Source organism: Eschrichtius robustus, chromosome 10, assembly GCF_028021215.1.
Source record: "Eschrichtius robustus isolate mEscRob2 chromosome 10, mEscRob2.pri, whole genome shotgun sequence".
NCBI lineage: Eukaryota > Metazoa > Chordata > Mammalia > Artiodactyla > Eschrichtiidae > Eschrichtius > Eschrichtius robustus.
Window position 1 is genome coordinate 933778 of NC_090833.1, and position 23748 is coordinate 957525.

Consider the following 23748-nt stretch of genomic DNA (forward strand, 5'->3'; position numbering starts at 1 on the left):
TCACACTCCTCAAGGGCAGGGCCGGCGCCTGCAGTCCTGACTGCAGACGTCCACTCCTCGCTCCATCGCAGGGCGGGCACCTGTCCCGAGCTCCTCTGGCAAGTCCCCCAGATGGAGACCCCTCCCGCTGCAGTCTCCGAGCCCACGCCCTTCCAGCGCTGCCTGCTCCGGACCCTGGGCACCTCGGGGCAGCCACTCCCATGCCCACGTCCCACCTTCCCAGCGGGCTCAAGTCTTCCTTCTGCTGTCACCTTCTTCCCGCTCTTTGTCCTTGTGGGTGAAGAGTACCTTTCTACGCCTCTCGTTTTACTGTTCTGATTCATTTTAAGGGTAAGGAAACAAACTCACTAATCTACTTGGTTTAACCTGAACTGACCTGATGGAAACACATACACAAACACCACGTATAGACAAACTTCAAACGTAAAAACCCAGTATGTTAAAAACAAAACTTTAGAACTATCAGAAGAGGGCTTCCCTGGTGGCACAGTGGTTAAGAACTGCCTGCCAATGCAGGGGACACGGGTTCAAGCCCTGGTCCAGGAAGATCCCACATGCCGCGGAGCAACTAAGCCCGTGCGCCACAACTACTGAGCCAGCGCTCTAGAGCCCGTGAGCCACAACTACTGAGCCTGTGTGCCACAACTACTGAAGCCCACGCGCCTAGAGCCCGTGCTCCACAACAAGAGAAGCCACCACGATGAGAAGCCCGCGCACTGCAACGAAGAGTAGCCCCCGCTCACCACAACTAGGGAAAGCCGGCGTGCAGCAATGACGACCCAACGCAGCCAAAAATAAATAAATAAATTAATTAATTTAAAAAAAAAAACCCATCAGAAGAAAACAGTTATTTGTCAGCCCGGTGGGGGCGGGGGGCTGGGACTAAGTGGCCAGCGGCACTGTCCATGACCCGAGTGTGTCCGAGCGCTCCATTTCTGTACACACCTGCACACACAGCCCGCACGTGCTCCAGGGCCAGGTTCCGGGAATATTGGGAGCTCTCTCCGACCAGGAGGAAAACAGGACCAACACCCCAGTAGGCAGGCAGGCGGGCGGCAGGCAGGGACCCTGGAGGAGCAACAAGCCTGCACGCACAGGCAGCAAGGGCTGGACAGGATGGGACGGGCAGCAGCGGGGATGCTCTGTCCAGGTCAGGAGGGCAGCGCGGGGAGGCACGTGCCTGAGGGAACGGGGAGGAGGGATACCGTCTGTGTCTGCGCCCAGCCCACCGTGCGGTGCTCAGCACACCAGGCATTCCCTGGGGGAGGGGAAGAGGGGTCTGCAGGGGACTCGGTACACGAGCCTTACTTGTGGGTGACCACACACAGAGACAAAAATTAAAACTGAAAAGGATCCAAATCCATGAGGCCGGTGCCTTGGCCAGTGAAGGTGGTGGTGAGAGGGAAAGGAAGCAGAAGGACTTCAACTTTTCTGCAATGTTTCTTTTTAATTAAAATACGTAATTCAAAACGTGTACATTTGTTAAGTCTGGACACACGGAGCTTATTATTCTCTGTGCCTTTCAATTCTTTAACCTCTCAAAATAGAGAAGTTAAGTGACAATGTTGTCACAGGTTCTCTGGAAGGACCCCGGCTCTTGAGCACCCAGTCCTGGTCACTAGCGCACCTGGGTGTGGCCAGCCGCCGGCCAGGACGCCGTGCCCATCCTGCAGCCCCCAGGCTGAGGCCCTGACCGGGTCCAGCCGAGGTGCAAGCCTGTGCTCAGGCTGCCCGGGCTCTGCCGCTGTTGAGGAAACACCTGGAGGCCGGGCAAGTCCTGGTCCTGGGGAGACGCCACCCGTCAGGTCCCAAACTCAGCCGAAGCCATCGGCCACTCTTCCAGGCCCGGGGGCCCTGCACGGAGGGGCGGGGCAGGCCCAGAATCGGGGGCACGCACGTGGCCCTGCTCTCCAGGGCAGCCCCTGGGGAGGCCTGAGGGACGAGGAGCTGCCCAGCTAGTAACATCGCAGAAGAGAGAATGGCTGGCTTCACCGAGGCCCGCCCGAGCCAGCCTGCAGTGTCAGGGAGCCCACGGAACCGCTCAAGGAGCTGGCGACACACGGGGCGTGGAGGCCAGCAGGCCCCGGCCAGAGTCACTGATGGCCAGGACGAGAGCCAGATGGACACCACTCACCGCAGAGATTCAAGGGTTTAACAGCGACTTCTCCACACCCAACAGGGAAGCCAACGTGTCTTGCGGGAGCTGGGCGGGGGGGGCGGGGGGGGGCGGGCGCTGGACATGCGCCCTGCACGCACCACAGGGCAGGGGACACGGGACGCCCTCCCCACCTGCCGGCCTGGTCAGACCAGCCCAGCAGGGCTCTCCCTGGAGCGGCAGCTGGGCCTGAGACCGTCCCTCCTCTCCAGCAGCTCCTCACTGTGGCCCCGGCCGCCCCGCTGCAGGCTGAGGGCTCCACACCTGCACGGCCCACAGCCCACGCCGATGGCCTTGGGCTGAACCCCTTCTCGGGAGGCGGCCCCTGCCTGTGAGCTCGCAGGTGCCCGCCCAGCGCGGTGGCCCCGCTCCCGTGAGCAGCAGCTAGAGCCCTGTCAGGTCCACTATGGCCTTGATGAAGATGGCGTCGTCACGCACGTAGGAATTCTTGGCCTCCATCTTGGAGACGGGGCAGAAGAGCGGGCAGCCGCTCGCGATGTTCATGTCGCTGACCGGCCTCTGGAAAGAGGACGAGGTCACGTCAGGCCTGAACGCGTCAATCACGTGCTCCCGGTTGTTCTGGTCCAGCAACATCAGGGTCACCTGGGAGGAGAGCGCCCAGGGGACAGCACGTGAGTCACAGCCTGCCCAGCCGCCAGGAGCCCGGTCTGCAGTCGAGTGCCGGGAGCACGGCCGCCACGGGTCAGCCCGGTCTGTCCATCTGTGCCCATCCCGGCGTTTTCTGTCCACTGACACCAGGATCCGAGGCTGAAGCCCAGCACCCCGCGCCACGTCCATTTGTGCTTTTTTCTGACAACACTTGTCTAAGGGACGTTTTCTCACCAAAGAGCTCACGCAGCTGTCCCCACCCCCAGGAACAGCACCCCTCAGGGAGAAGCACGAGTCGGCCCTGCGCTCAGTGACGCCACCTCCTCCACGAGGGCCACGGGGCTGCCCAGCGTCATCATGGCGTCTGTCCTGACTAGTGCCCGGGTCTCCAATTCCTCCCCCGCGTGGGCTCTGGCTTCCCAAGGGTTGGGCCATGCCCTCAGATCACGGCCCCCTGGCGGCCCTCCTTCCTTGCGACAAACTCTCTGAAGCAGCACCACCACTAACTGCTGGTCCCGAGTGGCTGACCAGCGGCATGGCCCAGGAGACAATGGACACTGCCCGAGCACTGAGGCGTGGTGACGCCGACACCTGTCACCCAGGGGCTCCCGCGTGCCAGCACAGCCGGGGCAGGGCCTCGCGCACCTTCTGGTTGAAGGGCCAGCGCAGGAGGGCGTCGTGGGGGCCCTTCATCAGAACGAAGAAGAGGGACAGGTGCGTCCCGCGCCCGGTGCCATCTCCGTTCAGGTAGGCGCGCAGACACATCTTGTAGCCGTACCTGCTGGTGTAGAAGGCTGTGGGGAGGTGCTGGTGAGCGCCCAGGGCTCAGCCCACGCGGCCACCTCCCCAGGAAACACACACACGCCACTCAGGGTGGAGGGCACAGGAGGGAATGTGCTCCTCCAGGCACGCGGTCAGCTGCTCGTGCAAACAGACTTCTCTTGAAAATGGAAGCACTCGTCAGACACGGCACTTTTAAGAGACCCTAAATGCGACCCTGCACCGGCCCTGCTACCCACCGGGAAGGAACCTCAGGGGCTGGACTGAGGCTCGAGCACCAGGCAGGGGCTCTGGGCAGAGGGGCTGCGGCTGGACGAGCCTCATGTCCAACGGGGAGCAGAGGGGCGACCGCGGACGTGGTGGGGCTGCCGCTTAAGGAACGAGACGTGACCCTGACACGAGGCTGGTGACTGCGGGGTGACGAGCCGGCTCACCGGGCAGGCTCCGCCGGGGGGACCCTGCGGCTCCCGGCCGCGGCAGGGGGCGGACCCCAGCCCGGGGATGTGGGGGCCCAGGGTGGCAGCAGCTCAGGGGGAGGGCAAGTTCCAGAAGAGCACCTGGGGAGAAGATGGCGGGCGTGCGGCCGGCCACGGCTTCCTGGCGCTTCCTGGCGAAGTCCGGGATCTTCCAGATGAACACCCCGTCGAAGGTGGACGCCTCCATCTCGTGGACCTTCTGCTCCAGGTCGGCCATGGCCAGGTCTTTCAGGCCGATGCTCCTCTCCAGCTGCTGCACCTGGGGGCACGGGGCCCGTCAGGACGCGCCCCTGGGGCGCCGGGCCAGAGGGGCCTGGGGCTCACCCGCCTCCACAGAGACCAGCTTCCGTCTGGCAGGAACGCGCTATGAAACGACCCCCACGCCTGTCTCCCCCCGTTTCCAGGAGGACGGCCCCCGTGCCCAGTGCCTCAGCCTTGCTGGGTCAGCTGCTCTCGGATGGGCTCCATGCCCACGAGACCCCCGACCCCAGTAGGAAACGCGCTCGTGGGACCCGCAGGAAGCACCAGGCACGTCCCCCACGGCTACCTCTGCCCCCCAATCGGAGAAGAGGCTCCACCCTCGGCCTCTCTGAGCCTCGCGTCGGACCCTGCGGGGAAGGGGCTCAGAGAGGAGCTCTGTTCAGGCACAGCGCGGAGAGCCGAGCGCCCGCTGGAAATGCAGGCGCTGCCCTCAAACTCCTGGCTCTGCAGCCCCCTGAGCCCCTGGCACCCGCCCGACGAGGCCTGGGCACCCCGGGCACGAACCTTATTACTCAGGGCTTCGATCCTGTCTTGGTCCAGCCGGTGCTGCCGGCCGCACGCCTCGGCAGTCATGGCCACCCGCTCCACCTCCCGGTTCAGCACGCAGACGATGTTCTCGAAGGTGGCCGTCTTCCGCTCCAGGGCCTCGCACCGCTGCAGCAGCTCCGCCGCCGTGGCGGGCGCTGCCCCCGGGCCCGGCGGGCTGGCCCCCCAGCCCCGCTCGCCCTGGCCGAGGAGGGGGCGGCCGTCGCCTGGGGGGGGCCCGGCCTGCAGGACGCCCAGCAGCAGGGCCAGGTGCTCCCGGAGCCGCTGCGCCTCGTGCTCCTGCCGCCTCTCGCCCTCCACCTGCCGAGGCACGACGCCCGCGCTCAGCCCCAGCGGGGCCCCGCGGCCACACACCTCGACGGAGCACCGGCGCCCGGCGCGCGGCGGCGACACGAGGGTGACCTGCCCTCTCGCTCACCTGCCAGCGCCGCGTCTGCCGCTATCTGCACTCAACCACGTCTGCGCATCACAGACCGCCCTACGTGACTCACCCGTGACTCAGGTGACGGGAGAAACACCGCAAAAGAAGCGGCCGCGGCTGGGCGGGGGGAGGGGGATAAAACGCATCTTCAATAGTCCCTACAGATCTGGCTTTGCAGCCACATCCCTTCCAAAGCTCCACAACGAGTTTGGAGGGTCAGACAGCCTCAAAAAGCCTAAAATGGAAAGAAAGGGATGAACCTCCGCGTGAGGTCCAGTGCCTGGAGCACCCTGGGATGGCCGGGCACCTGAGGCTTCCAGAAGCTGGGCCGAGGCCGGCTGGATCCACAGGGTCAATAGGACACTCGTCCTCAGTGGGACGTGAAGAGGCCGTGGCAGCGTGTGCCCTAGGCCCTTCCTCTGGCCTCTAACGGCCCCCACGCCAGGGATCCCCGGGCCCGAGTGGGAAATGACCAGCACCGCGTTGCCCAGAAGCAGGATGTCACACACAAACCAAGCGAACGGAAGAGGCGCTGCCCTTGTTCACCCTCGTTAGAAAAAACAAAGCAGGACACGGAGACCAAGTGTCGTCCAGTCACCAAGCGACAACACCGCCAGGACTGCTGCCACCGGAAATGCTGCTGGGGTGTCGCTGAGAGCAGAGGGTTGGTGTGCCCGTATCTATGGAGCCAGCCTCCGCTTGCAGGGCCTGCACACGCCCAGCCCTCGGGGGCACAGAACAGGTGGGAAAGGAGGGCGAGGGCCATGTGAGCAGGGAGCTGCCCAGGCCCGAGGGAGCCGCACAGAAGCTGGCAGGTGCGGCGGGCAGACAGGAGGTGGGTCAGGGCCCGGGGAAAGTCAGCGTGCTGGAGGACAGCCAGGCCAGTGACCAGGGTGCGATCACGCAGGAGGGCCACGCAGGCCACAGAGGTGAGACGGGGAGGCAGAGAGGCTCCAGGACCCCTCTGCAGGCAGAACGGAGGCTCTTCTGGGAGACTGGACGTGGTGGGAGAGACAGGAAGCGGGTCCAGAACGACCACTGGGCTTTTGGCCAGAAGAGCCGGGTGGAGCAAGGTGAGCTTTTTGGGTGAGGTGAGAGGACGGGCAGAGGGGGCATCGCTAGAGCTCGGGGGGCTGCGACACGCTGGGGGTTCCCAGCACCTGGGCGGTCAAGGCCGGGCACCAGGGATCACCTGGGGGACGAGTGGACAGAGCCGGGACACCTGAGGGCCGGATTGGAGGTGGAGTGGAGACAGTGTCCGCAGGGCGCGGTCACGTCCGCCGGCCTCTGCTTGGGAACCAGGAGCTCCCGGCGCTCCCGCCGCAGACCTGGACTCACCATCTCGGGGCAGCCGACAGCGTGGAACCTGCAGGGGACTCGGCATCTGCCACATGTCCTCACGTGGTCCTGAAACTGACAGGCCTGACATCAGACACCGGTCCCCCTCTGCTTCAGCCACGTCTGCACCGACTGGGTCAGTCTCATCAAAGGACCCTCGCACCCGCCCCACTGGCCTCTGCACGCTCGGGCCGGACAAAACCCAACAACCTGCTCCCAAAGCTGCAGTGCACCCTCGCGCACACACGCAAACGCGTGCACGTGTGTGCTTGAGGCGCGTGGGCCGTCTGGAATCGCCCGCAGAGCCCGTCCCGTGCGTGGGCCTCTGCGTCCCAGAGAGCAGCCCTGCCCACCTCCTCCCCCTCACAGGCCGGTCTGAGGCCCTGGGGCCTGGGGGCCGACAGCCTGGGTTCCAAACCGAGCCAAGAGTGAGGAGCACCAGCCTGACCAGGGATCAGAGCCCCAGCGCTGACCCGGCGTGGCGCTGGCCCACGGCCACACTCAGAGCAGAGCAGAACCCAAGACCCAGAGGGTGGCCAACTGAGCCGGGCAGTGCCTGGGCTGAGGGAGACACAGCCAGACCGACATTGCCAGAAGTGGGGGGAGGGGCAGGGGCAGCCACTGGCCTCCACCTGCCAGGGACCCAAAACGTGAGAAATCAGACTTACACCTGCAGGAAACAGAGAATTTCCTCTGTACCTGGGAGCGGAAAACAATCCCAACTCTGGATCAAAATCCAGAAACAATGAGAAAAACCTTGAAAAGTGCCCCTCAAAACAAAAACAAACCAAAAATACCATTAACTAAAATAAAAGGACAAATAACTGCAACTTACAGCTCTGATACACAAAGAGCTCCAAAAAACAGAGGAAAAAAGAGGACAAATGCCCCGCCAAGAAACGCACGGGAGTCACAAATGCTCCCCAGGAAGAGAAACGCAGGTGAAATTCAGGCAAAAAGCTCTCGGTCGCGCTCACAACCTGAGAAATGCCACCTAAGCTAGCCTGGATGCTGTCTTCGCCCATCGTGTGGGCGAGGCGTGCGCGACCAGGACAGCTCGGGAGGGATCCGAGCCCCACCAGCTTCCGGAATCACTCTTCCCGGCTCTTGCCCTGGAGCGCTATAACCGCTGGGCAAATCCACGAGATGCGTCATCTCCGAAGAGCAACCTCAGAAGCTCAAACAGAGACAAAGGGGCCTCATCGAACAAACTGCAGCTGCCTCCCCGGGGACCAAGCGCAGGCTTCCCACAGGCATGTGAGCGTGTGCCCTCCCTCCCAGAGCATGGGGGCCGCCTGGCCGCCCCGAGTCAGCTCCCAGCACAGCCAGGGCGGGCCTGGGGGCCTGCCCGTGGAACCATCGCCACAGCAGGAGCACAGACAAGCCACCGCCCCGTCCTCAGGGACACAGACCTCCCGCAGCGAGAAGAGCCATCAACACACACGGCCGGTAAACAGTCCAACTGCCCAGATCCCCGCTCCCTGGGGCCAAGTGGCTCAGATGATGCAAGGCTGCGCAGCGGGAGGGGGTGGCAGGAAGAGGAACCCCGCCCCCCAGAGCCGAGGTGCGGCCTGTCCTTTGAGCACCAAGCTGGCCAGCGCTCAGGGGCGCCAGGGGAGTGCTTACTTTCTCACGTGTGATCTTCTTCTTGCCGCAGCCCTCGCAGGTCAAAGGGAACTTGGGGCAGACCTGGTGGTGCGCCTGGAAGAGACGTGGCAGCCGTCAGAGCTGGGGCCAGGCCAGCATCGCTCCTGAGCCCCGAGGTTGAGACGGCGTGCGACACGGAGGTCTGCAGATTCCGGGCCTGCCCTCGACCGGCAGCTGCTGGGGTAACACCAGGAGCAGGAGCGCCCCAGCGCCCCGGGTGCCAGGCTGGCGGACTTCCTGGTGGCGGGGGAGCCAAGCGGCCAGAACACCTCCGAGACCCCCGACGAGATGCGCAGGGTGGGCGCCCGAAGTCTCGGGCCCTGGGCTGCCTCCAGGGCTGGGCTTCCCGGGCGTGGAAAACACCGCAGGGGCCCGACCAGCCAAACGCAGACGGACGGCCGGCAGAGAGAAAAAGACGCCCACAGGGAAAGGCGGAAGGTGAAGAGACCTGCAGACAGCAGGGGGCGTCTGCGTCCCGACCCAGCAGATCCACGTGACCCACACGGACAGACTCCGGAAACGTGGGCACCGAGCTCGCTCGTGACCTCAGGAACCCTGAGAAGCACCAGCCGTGATGTAACCCACGGGAAGGTGGCCGCCCTTCACAAACACGCGACAACTTTCAGATAAAGCCACACGGTGTTCGGGGCCTGTTCAGCGTGAACCCAGGGAGGCTGCTGGCCGAGCGAGGGGGACGTGGCCGCACGCTGCCGTCCCCCCGTGTGAGCTCACCCCCGACCCCGCCGGGCGTGCCCTCACCTTCATGTCAGCCAGGCAGCAGGGCGCCCTGCAGTGCCGGCAGCTGAGGCTTCTCTCCGGGCACTCGTGCTCCAGGTGGTGCCCCTTCTCGCCCAGGCGCACCGGGCCTTTACACGCCGGGCACTCGGTCAGCATGAACGGGCAGTGTCCTTCGTGGCAGCTCTGGCAACGAAGGGAGCGAGGCGTCGGCGGAGCGCCCGTGGGGTTCTGGGCCACTGCCCCACCGGCCGCGGCCCGGGCTGGGTTCGTTCTCGGCACTGGGCCACGGGGGCCACCGCGTTCGCTCCACTACCCCTGCTCCAGCGCAGAGATCAGGACCCAGATCCAGCCGGCGGCACCCCACCCTCGGGACACAGAGGGGACAGTGAGAGGGGCTGCGGGAACAGGTTCTAAGTGGACGGAGGGCAGAGAAGTGACGCCGTGGGGACCAGAGCGAGAAGCAGACGGAAACGCAGCTGCCCACTCGCCCCGACGCCCAGGCTGAGAGCTCCCGTCCCCGCCCTCCTGGAGCTGAGGACACGCAGGGTGATGTGGCCAGGGAGGCAGGGTCCCAGCCTGGGCCTCCGAAGGGTCAGGCGGGGCCCGGTAAAGCCAGCAGCGCGGGGAGGGATGCGGAGGGAGGAGGGCAGGCGAGCTGCAGCTACCGCTTCACTGCGCAGAGCGGGGGCCTGACCCGGACAGGTGTGGCCCTGAGCAGCGCAGCACTGGGGCAGCCGCGGCAGCGGGCTGAGCGGAGGTGGCGGTGGCTGAAGAGGTGAGAAAGGGTGGGACCTGGAAACGGGGCCGCGAGCCTAGGGGACAGACAGAAGCTGTGCGCAGCTCTCAGGAAACGCCGGCCAGGAAGGGGCACAGACGGCGGGCCGGTAAGCAGAGAACGGGAGATGATGGTTTGTTTGCTGTTGTTTTTTAAAAACTGTGATCAAATACGCATCACACAAAATCGACCCCTGGTAAGTACGCAGCCTGGGCACCGAGCACATCCACGCCGTGGGGTCAGCACCTCCACCAAGATTCAGGCTGGGCGCCTGACAAGCTGGGGCAGCTCAGCCGCAGTGACCTTGAGGAAGGAGGTGCCTCACGCGGGCTCTGTCTCCACGTGGCCCACAGTCCGAGGCCGAGCAAACAGGCCGGCCGAGTCTCCACCCCATGTGGCAGGCTCGGCTGCCGGGGCCAAAGCTCACCATTCGGGGAGTGAGAAGTGGTGCCAGGTGAACCCCAGAGACACGGCACGCGTGGCACTCTCCCAGCAGCCGGGGCGCGGAGACTTCAGACGTGGTGCCCGTGGCACTCCCGCCTCCTCACGGGACCCTGGGCTCCACGTCTCCCGCAGGGACACACATCAGATGGAACTCGGCCTTCTCAGCAAGCCTCCCCGGTGACCCCACTCAACCCGACGGGGCTCCGTGGACGCTGCTGCAGAGGCCCGGCCCCAGGACACAGACCGGCCGTGCGGGTGGGCAGGACGCCACTAGGTACAGGAAGCAGAGCAGAGGGGACACCTTCCCCGAGGGCTCCCGCTCCGGCGACAGCTCCTCAAAGGCTCCACGGCGGCCACACCCGGGAGGAACTTCCCTCGACCGCCAGGGCACCCCCAGCTTCCCCAGACAGGGCCCTGGTCTGGCCACACTGAGCACAGCACAAACCATCACACCGAGCCACAGGGGAGCCTCGGAAACAACCACACTCGTGAAACAAAAACGACAGCACCCAGAGGGCACTTGGATCTGATCAAAGCAAAAGAAAATGCTCAAGGGTGAGCCCCGGGGCCACCGGACAACTGGAGAGGGTCATGCGCGGCCAGCGCTGACCACCCGGCCCCACACCGCTCACCACTCAGCAGGCACCCCCCGGGATTCAGTGCCCCCGAAGCCCGTACCTGGAGCAGGGGCACCAGCACCCTCACAGGCTGGGACGGGCTCCGTCGGCTCCCACTCCCACCAGATGGCTCAGAGAAATCAGTATTCATTCAACCAGAGTTCCAGCTAAACACTCAGGCATTTCAGCTTTGGATTCCCTGACACGCGAGCACATCCGACTCTGCTCACCTTTCAGCTGCAAAATGTCCCCGTAAGCTGGTCCTCCCTCAGGGCCGCCCGGACCCCTCCTCTGAAGCCCGAGGCCCCTTCTCCCTGCTGTTGCTTCCACGCAGCCCCTGCTTCTCGCTTCCAGAAGAGCAGTCCCCAGGGCTCTGTGTGTGCTTGGCAGGCACTCCACAAACACCTTCTAACTGAACTGGAGTCTTAATTCACTGAGTTTTTAGAAAATACTAGACATCATTGCAAAGGAAAAACTTATTCAAAGGCTGACCAGGATTTTCCCCATCTTTCCACACTCTCAGGAGCTCAGCCGCAGTCTCAGCATTTCCCAGCACCGCCCCAATTTTGAGCAGCCCAAAGGGCAAACGTTTTGGCTCCAGGCTGGCAGCGGGGCCACCGCTGCAGCAAGGTGGCCGCCCACGCCCCGAGGTGGGGTCTCACCCCAGCTAGAGACAGGTTTACCCTACGTCAAAGGCTGTGCCGAGAGACCCAGAGCAGTGCCCGTCTCCCACGTGACCAACCCCCAGGGACTTTCCTGAGCTCCCCGGGTGCAGCCAGGGACTTTCCAGCCCGCATGCCTGCAGGGCCGGCGCAGGGCCCACGGGCTGGCTGCGGTCCCAGGCCCTCGGCCAGGGGCCTGCGAAGCCGCCACCCGCACCGGTGGCCTGGAGGCGGCAGAAACCCCAAAGGACTCGGGAGCTGGGGCTATTCCGCCTGTCCCCAGGGCTCTTTGGTCCCTTCAAAAGGTGACACAGAGTACCCACTGCACTCCCTGCTGGGGCTCCCCACCACCCCCCCCAGGAGAGACCCTGCCCCGAGGCCGGCTCTCCGGACAGCACTGGCCAACAACAGCTCAGGCCCGTCTGCCGAGCAGGGCCCGGTGGCAGCACCCCCTGCCTGCGCCCCCACCCCACGGTGGCCCCTGGGCGTCGGGGGCCTCTGTCCACGGACTGCAGTCCGGCTCCCCGGAAGGGCACAGAGAGGCCTCCGCTTCCAGGCCAGGCGCCCGTCAGAGGAAAGCCCAGCTTCCGTCCACCCGACCACCGGCTCCTCCCCGGACACGGCCAAGCTGCTCCTCTGGCAAAACGCAACCGAGAGCCTGAAGCCCACGAAGTCGAGTCGGTCAAGAGGACCAGAGGACGCCGCCACGCAGCGCCCGGGACGGGAGCAGGAGGGAGGAGCCCACCAGGAACCCAGGACCCCAGTTCCAGAGCTGACGGGCTCTCCCCCGTGTCGTGACTCAGCCGCAGCCTGGCGCCCACCCCGTGGCAGGGAGGCTGCTCTGCAGCCTGGGCAGCCCTGGGCGTAGGCGAGCCGGGTCCCCCGCAAACAGCCCCTCCAGCCTCGCCAGCCGGGGCCGCGTGGGACAGCACCAAGGCCTCCCCACCTTGAGGACCCAGCCCGTTACTCTGCACCACTGCACACGACCTCCCGGCCCGGGCAGCCTCCACTCCACCTCCTGTCTCACAGGGCTGGTCCCGCAGGTTCTGTCCTCCTGTGCTGGGCTCATCTCACTCAGACCCCAAAGCTGATTGAGAGTGGCCTCAGCATGATGTCCCCAAGGTCCGTCCCCGCTGTAGGCTGGGGCGGGGTTCCCTTCCTTTCACGACTGGACACTATTCCACGGCACGACCAGCCCCCACCTTGTGTGTCCCGCCCTCTGCCGGGGACACTTGGCTGCTGGGAACACTCGTGCGCAGGTACCTTGGAGACGTAAGTTTTTAAGGGCGTTTGATCACCAGGAAGAGCGTCCGGCCGGGCTCACAGCCGCAGGTTCAGCTGCCGGAGGCCCAGCACACAGGGACCCCGACAGGCCAGCCTCACGCGGCAGAGACAGGCCGGCAAGATATGCACCCAGCCACTGCCCTTGTCACTGGCCAGATGCCTTCCTGTGACCCCAGAACGGACGTGCAGGCTATTCCTGCGTCTTCCAGAGTCAGCACTATCCAAAGTGAGGAAAGACAACAAAGTCCCGTCGGCGAGAAAGCTAATTTCCTGCCTGCGCGGCACTCTCAGGGCCGGACCAGGGTCCCCGCGCACACCGCTGCTCGCCGCCACCGCACTGCGGCCGCAGGACCGCGTCCACGGACACACCAGGAAACAGCCCAGACAGGGTGGGCACCCCACCCCGGGCCACACGCCCGGCTCCCCGGCTCCAGAGTCTAGTGGGCACGTCCAGAGCAGCAGCTGCACCCCCTTCCGCGGGAGTCAGGCGGGCTTGAAGCTGCTCTGCGGGAGGGGCTTCCGCCAGCGCAGGGCAGCCCCTACCTCGTACTCCTTCAGGGTCCCCTTCCAGGTGCAGCCCTCGCTGGAACAGACGGCCGGCAGGCTCTCCACCTCCCTGCGGGCAGCATTGTCCGGGAAAGCCTGGGGAGAGAGCGTCCCTCGGGTAAGCCCCCTCCCAGCCGCCCACCCGCCTGGCGCCCCACACCACGAGCCTTGGGGGAGGCTCGGGACCGGGGCGCCTCTCCCGCAGCCGTTCCCAGGTTCCCTCTCCCCTCGACACCGTCAGCGTGGACGGCTCACTCACCGAGCTGCTCTCCAGGATAGAGACGCCTTCCTCGTAAATGCCCTCGTTCACGCAGGCGGCACAGTTCTGGGGCCCGGAGCTGGTGGGGAGAGGGGGAGGCCGCACTGTGAAACCCGCCGCGGAGGGTGGGAGGCCCACGGCCTCACCAACACAGGCCCACGCCACGGCTCGGGCTCCGGAGCTTCCGTCGGCCACCGGGGCAGCCAGCGGACACGGCGCACCGTGCGAGACACTCGGAGCCCAGCCCCAAACCCCGGCCCGCCTGAACGCGACCCGCGCAGACAGATGCCAGGACCAAGGGCCGCTGTCCTCCTGCTGACGGGCCAGAGGCCCCACCTCCCGACCCCGCAGGGACTCGGGCGCCCAGCACAAAGGGAGCGGGAGCCTCCAGGCAATCTTAAACTGTCCGGTTCCCACCAGAGACAAGGAGAAGCAGGGAAAACAGACTCTAAGGAGATGCTTGACTTCAGCCCACACCAAAGCAGCCCTGGGCCACGCGGGCATCCGCATCCGCTCCTGGCTGCTCCCGGTGCCCCTACCTCAGGATGCTGCTCAGGCAGAAGGAACAGTAGCGGTGGCCACACTGAGCCTGGAAGGGCCTGCGCAGGACGTTCCTGCAGGCCGAGCACAGGTACTTGTCCTCTAGCTTGGTCCCCAGGAGGGTCGTGGAGAAGCCAGGCTGCAGCAGGTCCAGAGAGCCGGGAGGGGTCGCGCTGGCCGCAGCCATGAGCACCGCAGCCCCACCAAGGCCAAGCCCTAAGGGAGAGCACAGCGTGTCACGGCGGGTCCGGGGACATGCAAGGCCTGGGCCATTGGACCTCTGAGAGGGAGGACGTCAGTGCTCCGGGGAGCCCTGCGCAGGCGGGGCTAAGGCTGAGACAGCGGGCACCTGCACACCCGCCGCAGCCCTGGGCCCAGCGGGCTGTCCTTGTGGCCACCCGGCCGGGGCCTCTGCTCCCAGGCCAGCTGGCCGGGCTCCCATCTGACCGTGATCGCGGACCCCAATCCTTGCGCCTGGCCATCTCCCCAAGGCTCCAGGTGTGAATGTGTCCTTAGAACACAGGACAGCCTGGCAGGCGACGCCCCCGGGCAGGCCCAGGAGACGGCCGTACCAACCCTCAGCCCCAAGATGTGGGTGCGGCCTGTGTGCAGCTGCTGCTCTGCTCCCGTCCCCACAGCCAGGGTCCCCCTCACTTCAGAGCTGCCCTCTGCCGTCCACCAGGCCTTGGTAAGGCCGCCAAGGCAAGGTAACCGGGATGGGCGAGCGGGGGGAGGGTCCCCCACAGCGCTCAGAGACCTGCTCATCGTCCACTACTCCGGCAGGCTGCCCCAGTCCTTTGTGCAAACCCCCAAAGAGCTCCCCCTGCCCCCGCACGCCCCCAGCACACACCCCGTCTGCTCTGGGGTCTGGGCATGGTCAAGTCAGGATGCTATGAAACTCTGCCCCTTTCCGGTGGGTGGGTGGGGGGGGGGGCGTGTCTGCTTGGGCAGCGACCGTGCACAGGAGGCCACGTGCACTGTCCTACGCTGGCCTGACACCGAGGGGACAGCACAGACGGTGTCGTCCCCTAGCTGCTGGGCAAAGCCACTCTCAGTCAGCTGTGGGGTCTGTAACACAGGAGGCCTTACTCGGAGGGCCCTCCGCAGCTCCCAGGACGTTTCACAACCGACATTCTTGCCTCCAGCCACCAACAGAAGGGACGCTGTGCCCAGGCACCTCAGGAGGGCACAGCTCTGCCTCTCTCGTGCTCTCCTCACACTGACAGGCCTGGCCCCTGGAGGGTCCATCTGTCCATTCGACAGCTGGGGGATCTCATTCCTTCAAGCCCTCACAACACAGATGTGCAAGCATGAGAGGTGCCTTTATTAGTAAAACCTTTTGGTGGACGATGTGAACAAAAAGTCCCAAGAGCTCACGGACGCGCCCCCAGTGTGGGCCAGGGCAGCTCAAGGTCAGGCTGTGGCGGCCACACACGTGTGCACGTCTGGAACACAGGCCCGTGAAGGTGCACTCCCTCCCGCGTGACAGGGATCACGTTCCTAGCTTCCCTCTTTTTCTGGTCATGCTACTAAATTGATTTCGTAACCTTGATGGTTTAAAATACCATGGCTCCAAACTACGTAAGACGAGTTTTTATTTTTGAATATAACTAGAAAAAAAAAAAAAACCATCTTCTTTAGGTCGAAACTCTGTATTCATTATAAGGTGTTAAATGAAATGTGGGAATTCCCTGGCGGTCCAGTCGTTAGGGCTCCGCACCTTCATTGCCGAGGGCGCGGGTTCAATCCCTGGTTGGGGAAACTAAGATCCCGGGAGCCGCAGCGCGGCCATAAATAAATAAATAGACAAACAAAATAAGCAAGATTAAACGCAAAGACCTCTATGACTGCAGCCATGTTTTACACAGGCAGGGCCAGAAACCAAAATAAAAAATGAAGCTCGTGCAAGGCGCGAGGATGAGGGTGACGCTTTTCTCGTTGCCAATCTCAAAAACAGTCTCCAGGGGACCTGTCAGGAGAGACTTTCTTCTTTTGCGATGACTTTCCGCCCGAATGTGGCCGGCCTGGGGGAAACACTTTTTGGCCGACTGACCACACCTTCTGTGGCAGATTGAGCCCATTTTATTAATCCATGGACCTTTACTCCTGTTGGACATAAAAGAACCACAAACGGTCTCTTTTCTGAGCAGTAAAGAGGAAAAAGGCCCCAACACACAGTGGGCCTCGTCTTCCCCGCTCAGCGGTCACGGCTACCTGGCGCTACGCGGTCAGAGGGCGCCCCCGCCACGCCCTAGGAGGTCTCAGTGCTTAAGGCCTTAAATGTCTTATTCAAGTCACAGTTATACACTTGAACCCTCGAGAACTGTAATGGAAAACATCATACAGACTCTAAAGCGCCGTGCCCACACTCAGCGCTGAGAGCCACCCGCTGCTGCCGTGCCACCTGCCCAAACATTAGAAGAAAACTCCGAGTCTCTGGCCCTTTCGGACCCTCCTGGCGCCGCACACTCCACCCACCTGCAGTCACACGGGGCTGGGGGCTGGGCGACCGGCAGCCTTTGTACTTAGGGGTCAGATGTTACAAGCCTCCAATATGGAACCAAAACCCCCTACCGGTCCTTCCAAGCTTCCAGTTTATTTTCCAAATCCTGACTTTCAGGCGACGTGGTAAAAGACAAGAACTACATCCATTCACACGACTCACCTGGGAGTGTGAACAAGTATTCCCACACGGCCCGGCCCTGGTCTCACACTTAATTCACTCCCCAAACATGCTCCAGACGTGAACGCACTAACTTCATACAACAAACTTGAATTTTGTTGAAACGGCATTTCTACTAGATACAAAACATTATTTACAGGATAATTCCAGTTACATGAAGTTCGAGGACAGGCGAAACTAACCTACGACGATAGAAGTTAGAACAGCAGTTACCCTTGGGGCTGGGAACTGGGACACAACAGACGCTGGGTCTTCATCCCGGTTCTTGGCACAAAGCACCCAGAACCCCTGGGGCTTCCTGAGCCATGGGGACAGAGGAGCACCTTTGTCTGCTCAGAAGCCCCTTCACCACCACCCCCATCTCCGCGGCAGCGACACTGGCCATTGACTTAATCACCAGTGATTCAATCAATTCTGCCTTCAGAATGGAGCCCCGGTGAAAACCCTAAACGACCGACCGGGTTTGGAGAGCTTCTGGGTTGAACGTGTGGAGGTGCTGGGAAGGGGGGGCTGGAGAGGGCGTGGAGGCTCCGCGTCCCTCCCTGTACCTGGCCCTGTGTGTCTCTCCCAGCGGGCTGTTACGCATGTTTCTCTGAGCCCTTCTAGCAAATTACTGACCCCAAGGAGGGGGTCATGGGGACCCTCAATTTACAGTCGGTCAGTGAGAAGTATGGGAGGCCCCGCCTCCCCACTGGCATCTGAAGTGGGGTGGGGGCAGCCTTGAGCGACCAAACCCTTAACACAAGGGGTGTGTGCTAACTCCAGGCGGCCAGTGTCAGAACTGAATTAAACTGCAGGATGCCCCGTCGGCATCTATCTAGAAAGGCAGAACTGCTTGGTGTGGGGAAACCCACACATTTGGAGTCAGAAACCCTGTGAGAAGCGAAACACAGAAGCCTTCCGTGCGGGAGGGTCAGTGTTGCCTGAGGGACGTGAGGGCTTCTGGAAGGCGAGGAATGACTGTATACGTGGACACAGGTGCATCTGGCTGTACGTTTAGGACTTGTGCATTTTACTGTATGTATACCCCATTTTAAAAAGCAAGAGACGGAGTTTCTATTCCCGGAGAGTCGAAAAAAAGATGGTGAAATCCCTAATTATGGTACACCCATGCACGTTTATCCAGAATAACCCTGCTTCATAATATTAACAATGGCAGAATAACCTCAAAAACCGGTTTTAACACAAAAGAAGCCCCCCCCCAGGTGGGGTTGCAGCTCCCTCTTGCCTCCCCACCCCCAGGAGAGTGGGGGGCATCTGGCACCCCACCGCTGTTCTGCCATTTTCTGTGCTGCAGGCCCCCTTCCCAAGCCCAGGTCCCGCCTGGGTACAGAGCAGGAGGACCCAGGGAAAGAGCCGAGACCCCGACGGAGCCGGAGGCCGCTGGGCAGCTGGGCTCCTCCGTCCTCAGCCCGGTGTGTGGGGGTCAGGGACTAATTCTCAGAAGGGACGTTGCTGCCCAAACCAACATCACATCAGGTGACGGAGCACTCGGCTGCTGGGGGCCACCTGTTGCCAGCAGACACACGGGTTCAACCCAGGAGCTTCCCTCTGGGATGCCCCAACGCAAGGACCAAACTCCCCCAAATCCACGCTCCACTGACAGCTGCCCCTGCTGCGTGCCACGCTGGGCCCCCCAGGTCCAAGCCTCCTGAAGCAACTCTCAGGGACCTGTGACCGCACACAGCGTGCGAGTGCGGCCCCCAGGACCTCAGGTCCACGTGAACGTTATCGTTGACACTACTTTCATCTTCGTTCAAGCTCAACGTGATGCCAAGTGGTCTGGTACCAACTTAGCGCCCAACAACCGTTTACACTAAAGCACACAGCAAACGCTGCGCCGTCCCTTCCCGCCCGCGCCCACTCGCAGCTACTCGAGCCATCAACACACCCAGATTCTTATGAAAAACTGGGGCCATCAACAGGGAGACGTTGATCAATGACGATGCAGCGATTCTGCCCCTTTGAGGCCTCAGCCCCGCCTCACGCCCACCTCAAACGGGCCAGGAAATCCACTGGCTCTACCTGCTACAAACATCCAGGACCTGACCACACTGCTACCACTGGGCCCGGCCACCGTCCACTGTGACCTGACTCACCGCAACAGCCTCCCGAGGCCCTTAAATATGAGCTGGGGATTTGGGCTCCTCCCTCAGACCCCCAGGCTTCCAGGGCCTCTGCTGCTCGGCTTCCTGAACAACCCTCGCCTCCCCGCACCGTTCCTTGGCCCGGCAGCATCGCGGGCCTGGAGGCAGGGAGGAGGGACCCGGGCCCATGGGGGGGTGCGGGGGTGCCCTCCCTGCTCCCAAGGCTCCCGCCGGCCACTGGCTCCTATACCCCTGTGTCTGACCCTTCCTCCGTGCCGCACCACTGGCCCTGCCGGGCGCCACCCCGCCACAAAGCAGGGCACCCCAATCCTGGAGCCCGCACTGTAGTCACCTCCACTACTCACCTCCTACCCCCACCGCTGCTGTGTACTCGCCTCCCTAAATCACAGCCAGTCCCCAGGAACACCTGCCCCAAACGCCATCTCCACCGCCTGCTGGTCCTGCAGGGAACGCGGTGGCCACTCTGGTCCTGCCTGGAGCCAGGGGACAGCTTCCGCGGAGCCTGCCCCCCTCACCCCCCGAGGCTCAGCCGCACTGTGGAACGGGGACACGTCCTTCCTCTGCTAACACAGCCCAGGCCTTGAGGGAGCGGTCCTCACCCATCTCCGTGAAGGAGCAGGCCCAGGACGCAGTGGGGGCAGGGCATCAAGCCCAGGTGGGGACTCAGGAACAGACGGAAGGCGTGCACCCCATTCTCGGCATGACCTGTGGAACCTGTGGGTCATTTTTTCTGGGTTTTCTTCTCTGGACCTTCCTCCCCTTGCCCATGTGTGCGCTGCCCTGCGGTGGAAACCCACCTGCTGGACCGTGCCCGGTCCGCGCTGGTGTGCTGGCCATGCGGGCGGGCAGGCTGGCATCTCCCACTGCCAGAAGGGGGCCCACACCTGGCTCAGAACTAAGTCAGAAGGCCTTTTCTTCCCGGAGAAAACATTTTCTCCAGCACCAAGTGATGGCTGTAAATTCTGCGCTCTAGTCCGCAGTTTACGACCACTGTTGAAACAACCCATTTCTTCAGGTCCCCAGAGGAAGGACATGCGTGTTTGTCTCCCCAGAGTGAGCGAGCCAGTGATGTACATACGTGACCTTCACTCTATTTGTCGCTCCGCATGGATGTTTCCAGGCTCCTGCTGTGCATCACGCGTGGAGCTGGGGAGACTGGGCAGCGCCACTACCGATGCAGTCAGCAGGCCAGGGCCACAGGGCACAATGCCACCTCAGGTGGCAGAGGTCTGGGACGCAGGGGGGACACCGGAAGGGCCCACGGCACGGCCTGGGTGTGTCAGGAGGTGCGCTCAGGGCTGTCCCAGGCCAAAGGACCAGAGAGCACAGAGGCCCAACTCACGGCTCCGGCCTCTGGGAGCTGCAGCCTCACGGGGGCTGGGCTGTGTCCCCAGGCGTGGGGCTGAGGTTGGGGACCGGCCAGGCTGGGGCCTGGAATCAGAGAGAGCGGCCGCTCGAGTGTGTGAAGATGCTACTGCTGAAAGCACTGAAAGCTTCTGCTCCTCAGAAAAGGCTTTCAAAAAAGCACTGCTTACGATTTTGCTTGTTTGAAATTCAAGCAACAGTGAGTTTTGCGGTACGTAAATTACACTGCAATAAAGCTGTTAAAAAAAACTCAAACAACAATTCTGGGCTGCTTGGGACCTCCACCTAAAGCCAGTAACTGAGTTGCTAAACGCTGCCGTCCTCGCCGGGGACATGTGGCCCCTGAGTCACGCAGGGCCCAGCGTCAGGCCTGGCACGCCCCCCGCTCTGCTAGATTCAAGGCCGGGCGGAGCGGCTGCTGTCACAGGCGCAGCTGTCCCCAGCTCTCCCCCGTCCCCACCGTCCGGTCCACGAGGAGCCCGCTCTGCCTCCAGGGAGCGTCTGGCCCCGCACACACAGCAGTTTTGTGAGTCCCCACGCCAGGCTCCGTCCGCCCCGGCAGCTCCCTAGACCCCTGCATCCTCCCCATCCACCTCGGGGCTCGGTGTCACCGTCGGACAAGGCCCAAGCTCAGGGGGGTCGGGGGCACGGGGAGAGGGCCCGGGGCAGCAAGCGACAAGCGGCGACCCCCGAGGTCCAGGCCGCCCGCGGAGCCCGTCCGGACCCCGAGCGGGGCAGGAAGCCCCTCGGCGGCAAGAAGGGGTGGGGCGCCGCGGGCCGCAGCCGAGGCTCGGGGGCGGCTCGGGGGGCGTGGACCCCGTGCGGACCCGGGCCGGCCGCCGTGGACGCCCCGCCGTTCGCGAACTTTCCTGTGAGGGGCCCGCTCCGACTTTCAGTTTCCGGCTCCGAGAAATCCCCTCAGACCCGCGCGCGGCGGCGGCCGTGCCCCCCGCCGGGCCTCCTGGCGCCGCGCGCCCCGCCGCCCCCGCCCCCGCCCCCGCCCCTCGACCTCGACCCCGACCCCCGAACCCAACCCCCGCGGCACGACTCACCAACCTCCGCCGCGCGCCCGGAACTGCCTGCTCGCCTGCCCGCCTGCCGCCGCCGCCGCCGCCGCCGCCGCCGCCCCGCCCACGAGCCCGCCTGATGGACTGATGTGGGGACCTACCAGGAGCGCGCAGGAGCCACACAGGGCGCCGATTGGTCAGCTTTCTCCCCCGCCCCCTGCCTCGGGCCCTCCCTCCTGACGGACTGACACAAAAGCCTACCAAGTGCCCGCAGAGAGCCACAGCGGGCACCGATTGGCCAGCTTTCTCCCCCGCCCCTCCCGCCTCGGGCCCTCACTCCTGACCGACTGACACAACAGCCTACCAGAAGCGCGCAGGGAGCCGCAGCGGGCGCCGATTGGGCGGAGCTGACGCGGCTAGGGTACTTAAGGCGCCCGCGGACTCTTTCGAGGTAGAGTCCGTCTGCGCTGCCGCGGCTCTCTCCTATGAGGGTGTGTTACGCGCTTCCCGCAGAGGGTTAGCTCCACGCGCAGGACACCACGGCGATACCCAGCGCAGGGCTGGACCCCAGTGTGGGTTACATTTATGAGAAAAAGTACAAACAGACGCCGCTCACCTAAAGGGTAGAAAGGCTTGCGAGGTCTCCTTTCGGAGTAGTGAAATGTTCTAGATCTAGGTAGTGGCGACGGTTGCCCGACATTACAAAGTACAAATGACACTGAATTGTAAGCGTTAAAATGGTTTAAACGGTGAATTTTATCTTATGTGAATTTCACCACCAAACGAAACAATACGCACAGCCTATGGCACATGGACACACACGAGTGGAAATATTTAGAAAGGAAGCGGTGGTCTTGACCAGAAAAAAGGGGCAGCACACTGCCGCTAAGTGTGTGACCTGAGGACAAGACGTTTCTCATCTGCTAAAGGAGAGTGGGGACAATTTGGATTCTCTCCTGTGGAATACGGCTTTCTAAATACCTGAGAACAGCGTCTCATCTGATACCAGCACCCGGAAATGGGGACGACTCTCCCCATTTTGCAGAAGAGGAAAGATTACGAGAGGCAAGATTCCTTACCCAGGTCACACAGCACAGTGGGCGCCCCCGCTCCAGGGGGAGCGTCTGAAGCCACGCAAACTGTTCAAGGACAGAGTAAACGACATAGGCAGGCTGTGAAGCCACATGATGTAAACGGTCCACGCTGTGTCCAGAAGTACTCGCATCACACTGCATAAATCATTACTTGGTTTGGAGTCGGAATTCCCCGATCCCAAACGCCACATCCCCGGGATACAGCAGCAAGGCCACCAGGCCTCCATTACGAGTTCCGTGAACTTCAAGGCTGAGTTTGCCACGAGCAGCCGTGGAAACCTCCCCAGTCCTCACCTACGCGTTCCATGAGGTTTCCCTCAAGGCCCATAACTAACCGAGCTCTCAGTTGTAAGGAGATTTCTCCTCCCAGGGTCTGGGGAGCCGAGGCCGTCCTGTGAACCCACTGGCAGCACAGAAGGAAATGGCTCTTGCTGCAGAGAGGAGGTCCCCGCTCAGCAGCACACCTCTTTCTTCAGGGTGAAGTGGAAGTCGTTCGCCTGCCTTGTGCAGTGACTCCCTGGGGGGGTCAGACCTCACTCACCCTTCCAGCATCGGGGTCAGCACAGAAGCGCTGGGCTCAGGGCCCCCTCAGCCCACCCTGCATCCCGAAGAGATTTCCTGGACGAAGGTCTTGCTTCCTGGGAAGGAGGCTGCCTGCAGCCCTCGGCACGGACAGGGCTGAGCCCCACTCGAAGGACCGGGCGATGCTTCCAGCATGAAAATGATTTCATATCTCTCAGACTGCCAGTTTCAGAGGATTTTCCTGAATACACTGTGTGTGTGTGTGTGTGTGTGTGTGTGTGTGTGTGTATGTGTGTGTGTGAGAGAGATTCTGACGACAGGCCCCCGAGTTGAGATTGGGTAGAGCGAGCCTCGGCAGGGAGGGGCTGCTGACTGAGAAGCAGCCAGCCCACCCCCGCCTGCCAGCTCAGAAGGGTGACACCTCGATCCAGGCGGGCTGGAGAAGGGATGACTCACTCTGGTCGTCGGGCAACTCAGGGGATTCCCACGCGGGTTCCTTCCTGCCAAAAAGAAAGCAAAACTCAGCCTCTGAGGCAGCCATGCGGGGAGGTGGCTGGGACAGCCCCGAGCAGACCCTAGAGGGGGCCTGCGTCGTCCACCTGCCCCCTGAGGGCTGGGGTCTAGGGCCTCTGTCCTGTGCCTCAGTGCCCCCCAGAGAGAGGCGTGGGCCTGGCTACAGATCCGGGTCGATGCTGCGGTGGACGCTGGCTTTGCACAGCTCGCCGGCCAGGCAGGAGAGGCCCCATCAGCTGCCCACTGGGCCTGCAGACCCCGGGGTAGGGTTCTGCCGCGGCCACCCACTCTGCCCCAAGGCCCCCTTCCCGGGGGGGGGGGCCTGCCCCCTTGGCTTTCCTCCCTCGGGTCCTGGTCT

General features: G+C 63.2%; 1 protein-coding gene across 3 annotated transcripts; it reads right to left on the reverse strand.

Annotated features, from left to right (window-relative positions):
* Positions 1-1427: 1427 nt before the first annotated feature.
* TRAF2 (TNF receptor associated factor 2) lies at positions 1428-22951 on the reverse strand. 3 transcript variants are annotated; one of them, XM_068553024.1, is made up of 11 exons: positions 22897-22951; positions 14098-14314; positions 13559-13637; positions 13297-13395; positions 8993-9154; positions 8213-8287; positions 6587-6661; positions 4786-5127; positions 4102-4279; positions 3410-3558; positions 1428-2758 (listed from the first exon to the last, which is right to left on the reverse strand). In XM_068553024.1, exons 2-11 carry the CDS (start codon positions 14283-14285, stop codon positions 2540-2542), a joined length of 1566 nt encoding a protein of 521 aa, XP_068409125.1. In that variant the 5' UTR covers positions 14286-14314; positions 22897-22951; the 3' UTR covers positions 1428-2539. The 3 variants fall into 3 exon arrangements, with proteins under 3 accessions (XP_068409125.1, XP_068409124.1, XP_068409126.1); XM_068553023.1 differs by lacking the exon at positions 22897-22951 and adding an exon at positions 21307-21354; XM_068553025.1 differs by lacking the exon at positions 22897-22951 and adding an exon at positions 21311-21349.
* Between the last annotated feature and the right edge of the window lie 797 nt (positions 22952-23748).

What these genes read in the sequence shown, in the direction of transcription:
- TRAF2 (XM_068553024.1), bottom strand. Translation starts at nt 14,285, where the DNA reads ATGGCTGCGGCCAGCGCGACCCCTCCCGGCTCTCTGGACCTGCTGCAG. An exon ending in CTATCCTGGAGAGCAGCTCG is followed by an intron (nt 13,396 to 13,558) that starts GTGAGTGAGCCG and finishes CTCTCTCCCCAG; the next exon opens with GCTTTCCCGGACAATGCTGC. An exon ending in GGACCCTGAAGGAGTACGAG is followed by an intron (nt 9,155 to 13,296) that starts GTAGGGGCTGCC and finishes CTTCGTTGCCAG; the next exon opens with AGCTGCCACGAAGGACACTG.